At 37.2% G+C, this 6667-nt stretch overlaps 1 protein-coding gene across 1 annotated transcript in view; it reads right to left on the bottom strand.

Annotated features, from left to right (window-relative positions):
- Positions 1-828: 828 nt before the first annotated feature.
- The window catches only part of chek1 (checkpoint kinase 1), a 33890-nt gene continuing 28051 nt past the window's right edge, over positions 829-6667 (bottom strand). The window contains exons 10-13 of the mRNA XM_072238865.1: positions 5973-6150; positions 3834-3965; positions 3447-3548; positions 829-1366 (exon numbers count right to left, since the gene is read on the bottom strand). Of these exons, the coding sequence (XP_072094966.1) occupies positions 1271-1366; positions 3447-3548; positions 3834-3965; positions 5973-6150 (508 nt within the window). The 3' untranslated portion in view covers positions 829-1270. The remainder of the gene's footprint in view (positions 1367-3446; positions 3549-3833; positions 3966-5972; positions 6151-6667) is intronic.

Genomic DNA, 6667 nt, shown 5'->3' with positions numbered 1-6667 from the left:
AGATCCAAGATAATGTTGTACTCTTTGAACTTGATTGCCTGCTTGTCACAAGTGCCATGAGCGACTCCAGGGGAGATATACTGCAGACTCTCCCTCATCATTTAAGGCTGAACCATTCAGTCATAAAAATATAGCTGGGAGAGGGGGAGATAAAATTTAGGCAAAATATTGCTAGGGATGACTAGTCCATTCTTTCTGTCTCAATGACTTTGACTTATTCATGAAAACACAAGATTTGTTAATGAACAAATATCTACCATGAGGAACTTCACAGCAGTACACTCACAGCTGACAGTCCACAAATTATCCAGTGTGTATGAATGATCTTCCCTCAAAAATAAAATTATGTTTAATTGGGAAATCTTAGTTGGCAAGTTCTGCAAACCTATGATATGAATTTGGAACACAGGGCATGGATAGTGGAATGCACAAATTCTTACAGCTGAGCAGGCATGAGCACTTTTACCTGCAGAATGCTGATTGGTATAAACAAGCACTCCAGTAATAGAAAGTGGGAAGTCGGCAAATGAGAATTTTACAGAATTTGAGAAAACGTGCTAACTATTGCCAACCTGTTTTTAAAAAAAATCAAATTTAAATATCGTTATAGTAATACAGTACTACTATAACATTGTTATAGCAATATAAATTAGTAATTACAACAGTGTGTAATCTCAATTGCAGAATGTGTGTGCATGCGCGCTCAAGTATAATACTGGTGCTTAAATTGTAGCCCCAACTTTTCAATCATCAGCTCTTTGTTTGGGCTCAATATCTCCCCAACACTCGTGTACAGGACAAACTTCAGATAGGACAGGCATTTTTATTTAATATTTGTAAAAAAAAAAAAACCCTAATAGTTCCAGAATATTTCAGAAGCTGACCCACAGGTTGGAGCAGCTGCTGCAATAAATACTTTATTGGCCCATTATTCTCACCCTGTGGTGAATGATGATCCTATTTCCCCATTGATTTAACTTTGATTGTGAAATTCGAGTCTGCTGAACACATAGTTCTCATCCAGTGGTTACACATACCTCGAGAAATAGAACCTCCCAACTTTCCTAAAATGAAGATCAGACTGTGACCTGGACACTCAGAATCGGATTAGAGAGAAGCATTATTTTTGACCTGGGTAAATTTCCACAGGTTAATTATGGTTGGGGTTCAACTCATAAACAATCTCAGAACCTTAGTGTCTTCAAGACAAGCCAAAGAATGTAGTCCAGCCACAGATACTGAGCAGAGATACAGTGCTCAAGAAATAAAATCAGGCAACAGGCGTCAGGATCTTCTGAGTATAGATGATGTCACTTAGCTTGTGCTTTATAGTCACAAAGTGTCTTTTGAATTCAAGACCATCACCCTGCAAGAAATAAGAACAAGAGTTAGACTTCTGAATAAACTTCAAAGTGTCTGAATATTAAGTCTTCAAGTACAAGTCTAGCAACTTTATCAGTGCAGAGGAGTTTAATTTCATACAGGAAATATACCCCCTTCAGGATTCTAATCTAGGTCACCTGGTTTTCCTAAGATTGCAGCACAGCTCTGCTGACTGTGGTCTTTTAAATGCCTTTCATATGAAATCAAGGGACACAAGTTAGCTGCCATGTTTCACAAAATACACAATACTGTACAAGTACATTGCTACATCTAAAGATGAGAAATCTTTAAAAATAAAGTCACCCTTTTGTTACAAAGAAAACCAAGCCATATTCATTAAGTGTTGGTTGTGACTAACTATTCATCCATTTTATTAGCCAAGATGTTAAAAGCTAAAAATGCAAGTTTTGCTCAAGTCAGAAGCTTAGCTGAAGAAACAGCTGCAGCTTGTCTCACTGGCTACAAAGTACATAGGTTGTGGAAGGTTCAACATATCTTTTTTTGTAAATCCTGTACACTTCTCAGGACTGTTACTTAAAAGGCAACTTTAGCTTCTCTCAAGGCTCCTCATGCCAGATTAACACAGGTAGTTCACACTTAAAGACAGATGCAAAAGTGATTTAAAGATATCAGCAAGATCGTATTGAGCAAAACAACAGAATTTAACATGACAGTAGTGGGCTGGAGCTGGTTAGAATGACAATCTGCGAAAGGGATTACTGCAAAAGGAGAGAGTTCTTATTGGTGGAGACGGCAATTCTAGTTGTCGATCTTGGTATAAGACATGTTTTTGTTGTGTTATCAATGTTGCCTCATACACAAATATATACAAGGAAAATAAATTTAGAAAATACACAATGTTAAGGTACTGATTGCACTCTTAAAGACAACCATTTAGTTAAATGTGATTAGAACATTTCTACAGGGGAAGGGTGGGCATAAAAAGGAACAGATATTTTTAGCCAAGATTCTCAATATTGCAGGGAGGAGGAGGAGGAGGGGGAGCACGATGGTTTAGAAGTACAGTGGTTTTTAGATACAAAGCCAATTGGCCATCGAGTCTGAGGCTCTTAACTACCTCTAAATCTCAGACATAAATCTATATGTGGAGCAATGCCAATTCAGAGTTCAAAAGTTTACATTGTCTAGTTTACAAAGCAGACATCGAATTCTGTCAAACAAATATCCAAAGTCACTAGGGCCACCAAAGCTCCTTGCCCGTCAGTTTCAGTAATTATATTGGTACTGAATGATCCCAAATATTATTTACATTGCAGCACTTTACACTCAGAATGAACCCAACAATGAGAAAACTGTACATGTTCAGGGTTCACATATGTATATCCGCTCCAAAATTGAGATGATCTTAATGGCCAAGGATGTTGGGTGCACCAGTCTCCCTTCAGATAACAGATAGCAGCGAGGAGTGTTTACACACAAAGATAACATCACAAAGGCCTTTACAAGCAGGAACCAAGTATTATTTTTGTGTTCATATAGTTTAACATTTTGCTAGAAATGTTCGAACTCTAGGACGACTTGACTGTCTTAAGTATTATTACAGTGATCTTGGTAATAGAAATAATATTGTTTAAAGGAGGAAAAAACATTCATATTAAAATATTAATTTAGAATTACAATATTTTCTGAGATCCTCATTTACTACTTCTCCCCAGTGTCAATTTTAGAAAGGGCTTAAATTTTAAGATTGCTAAATTCTTGCTCAAGCTAATATTTTGTTACAAATTGAGAAAAAAAAATCAACGGCAAAAGTGAGCCCAAATATTACCAAATTATTACTAAGACTCTGGTGATTAATGTTTTCACTTGCTTTTGAATTGTATAAAAAGATAAAAGTATCATGGATTTGATTTGTGCAAACATTCAGAATAAAAGATCAAAAACTGTTTTTAAACAAAGGAATATTAGAAATAAATGTTGACAATCCTTTCAACTAGCAGTCACTCAAACAGCTTAAGGACAAAGGAGAAAGGAAATACTTAATAACATTTGATAAATCACCCACATCTGTACACCGCTGGTGAGGAAATCTTTTTTTTTACCTTAGACAATCTAAAGTCCACTAGAATCCTCTCGTTCATTTCAATCAGATTCACTTTGAATATCAACTTGTTGTTCCGTCTGTCCACTGTCGATATGGTCACCTAGGAAATCAACATTGATCTTTAAAAATCACTAATTTCCTTCAGGATAAATTAAAATTGTATCTCATCTTATCTTTGTCTCACATTACCAAGATGTTTGTTTTCCTTTTATTCTCAATTTGGAGACAATTTGAAAAGCAGTCTAACATTAGTGACCCGAGCTCACAAACTCCCCCATTTCTACAGAAGCACTGATCCAGTTAAAAAAAAATAAAGAAAAGTGAAGTGCAAACAATTTTGAACACCTACTTAACTTGTTAACCACTGATACATTAATCAGCCTACCTGGTTGTTGCAATTTTTCTTCCAGGTATAGCCTAATTTCTCACAGACATCATGCAGGCTGAGGTAGGATCGTTCAGCGTTCAACTTTGTGAAGAAGCGAGTCATGCGTTTCACTAACCGCTGCCAAGGATTCTGAAAGTTTCGTTTTATTTCATTAGCATGAAACACAGCTCAAGATCTTACCGTCTATTAAAGTTTGTTCAAAGCACACCTACAGTTTAGGGCCAGGGAGAGAAAAACTAAGCTCAATGAAATACAATCCCTTCCCAAAACACATGTAGGCCTCTGAACTTGGCTTTATATAATAAAAGATCCTCTCAGCAAAGCAAAGTAGAGAAAATTGGTGATAACAGCCAGGACAGTGTTTTTTTTTTTTTTTTTTAAATGGACAAAAATCTATCTCAGATGCTCAAGATAATTCCAAGTATATTGTAAGAGATTTGGATGTGCAGTGTGTTAAGATTCTAAAGATTTTAAATGGTAACATTTATGCACCAAGTTATCAGAAAGCCTGCAACAAATTATCAGTACACATGCAATCTAATTTTTGACTTTTACCGCACCCTCCAACATAACTGGGCTTTTCTTCACAGGTGAAATCTATTTATGATCAGTCGAATGAACTGCACTTTCTGCAATGCAGCTAGGATCATTGACAGTAAGAGAACCACAGCCGCCTACAATACCTCTCTTCTCAGTTATCTTAAATCTGTCCTATCTTGTCAGTGATCTTCCTGGCCAGTGGGAACTCATTCTCCTCTCTGCTCTAACCAAGCTGTTCATAATTTTGAACATATGCATTTCCTTCCTCTTCAAAATTTCAGTGACCATAATCCCAGCTTCTTTAGTCTGCCAATGTTCTTGAGATCCCCATCTTTTTTAGTTGATTGAGTGCTTCTCTACTCCTTTTTGGACCTTAGTAAGGTACTGCTCAAGGACAGCAACAGCTCCCTGACACATGCCAAAACTTTATTGTGGCTATTCTGCAATGGTTTGAGCTCTATCTGGTTCATACCAAGCGAACCAACAAATATTCTTCAATAAGGAGTATTGCCTGGGACAATGAGCTTGATGACAATTGTTGACATAGCCAATGCTCTAATTGAGACGAGTCTCAAAATAGTAGAACAAAATAGATTAACAAGAAGCTAGAGAAATAATGCAGCAGAGACAACCTTCGACTCCTGGAGCATGGGGCTATTCTTATTCTTGGTGGGATGGATATGATTAAGACATTTGGGGCACACCACATTGAACTGGGACCAACATACTTGAAGGTTAATCAGGTTTCATGAAGAATGGGCGCATGGATAAAATATTCGTGAGAAGCCAGGTGCAGATCATGTAAAAGAAAAATAACACGAAAAACAGCTCAAAAGGGATTGTGCAGGAGAAAAGGGAGTTGAAGGGGTTGAAAATCATGCACTAAATGTGTGATAAAGCTCATGAGCTAAAGACACAGGCTGCTACATAGTAATGTTTGCAAGTCATTGACATAGGGTTCCAAAAGATATTCACCTTACAAGAGTTTCTGAATTGTTTAAGTTTGGAAACTTTCTAAACAGCAGGTCAAAGAGATTAAAGTGTTTAACATGTGACAAGCTGCATGATGATGGGTCTGGAGAGTAAGTAAAAGAAACAAGCATATAGCACAGGGCAATAGTTAACAGGCATTAAGATCAGACACCATTAAATGAGACATTTTGGGACAGCACCACCAAGATGCAGAATTATAAGCAGACTTGATTAATCAATGGCATAAGCAAGTTCAGGATGAGGGTGATCAGGTTTAGAAAGACAAGAGCTGAAGTTATATAGAGCCATTAGCACCACCTCTTGCAAAATACAAATAACTGAGAAAATTTCCCTATATTTCCTTACATACTGCTGTCCTCTGCTAATTCACCCACTCACTAGTACACATCCATGATTTCCCTTTTCTATTTCTTGGTTTCTTCCCATTTGTTCTGGTCTTGCCTCAAATCCCAATGATAGGTTGTCTCTCCCAATCTAAGGGGCAATATAGCAGCTGTCGTATTGGTCTAGTAACCTCGTTCTTAAACACACTTTGGTAGTTTTCGTAATTTGAATTCCTTTTAAAAAGTATTAAAAGTTGAAAACAGTAAAGTATTAATTTACCTGTGATGATCCAGGAGTGCTCTGTAATTGGCTGCCAACAAGCATGTGATCTGTATAAATAGGCTGGGAGAAACTGATACCTTGTACTAGATTATCAATACTGGAATGACTGGATTCACATAACGACAAGGCAATCCGAGGCTCGGGCTGGGAGATAGAGATTCCTGCTTGATCCTCCCTACATTAAAAACACCATGTGGGAAAATACAGTATAGAACTTAAAATACCATAGTATGATTTTCTATTAAAATATTTTGGCCAGCAAATACAAGTTGCTGGAAGTTGTGAGGAGGAAACACGGTGCAGCAAAGAAAAAGACTGTAAACTCAGACTCTGTGTTGTACATGTAGCTGGAGAAAATAGCTCAGTTTTGATCACCATACAGTGTTGAACATGGTTATATATGGAACAGGGCGTAAAGAAGAATGGGATTATGGGCATCAGTCATAGCGCTCATTGGATTTAGAAATCTGATTGTGTTTTGCCAGTGGAAGTGACCTCTTTGGCAGAAGCTGCAAAACCAAACTCATCTACCACCTTGATCACCTATTTAAAACCGAATTATTTGGTCATGATCATATTGCTTTTTTTGTAGGATATTTCTGTTTCCAAACAGGCTGCCACATTGATAACATTGCAATATTTCTGAAGTATTTCATTGGTTGTAAGATATTCTGATGTACCCGAGGGTGCAA

This window comes from Mobula birostris, chromosome 20 (assembly GCF_030028105.1).
Source record: "Mobula birostris isolate sMobBir1 chromosome 20, sMobBir1.hap1, whole genome shotgun sequence".
Lineage (NCBI taxonomy): Eukaryota > Metazoa > Chordata > Chondrichthyes > Myliobatiformes > Myliobatidae > Mobula > Mobula birostris.
This window is presented reverse-complemented; position numbering and strand designations above follow the sequence as displayed.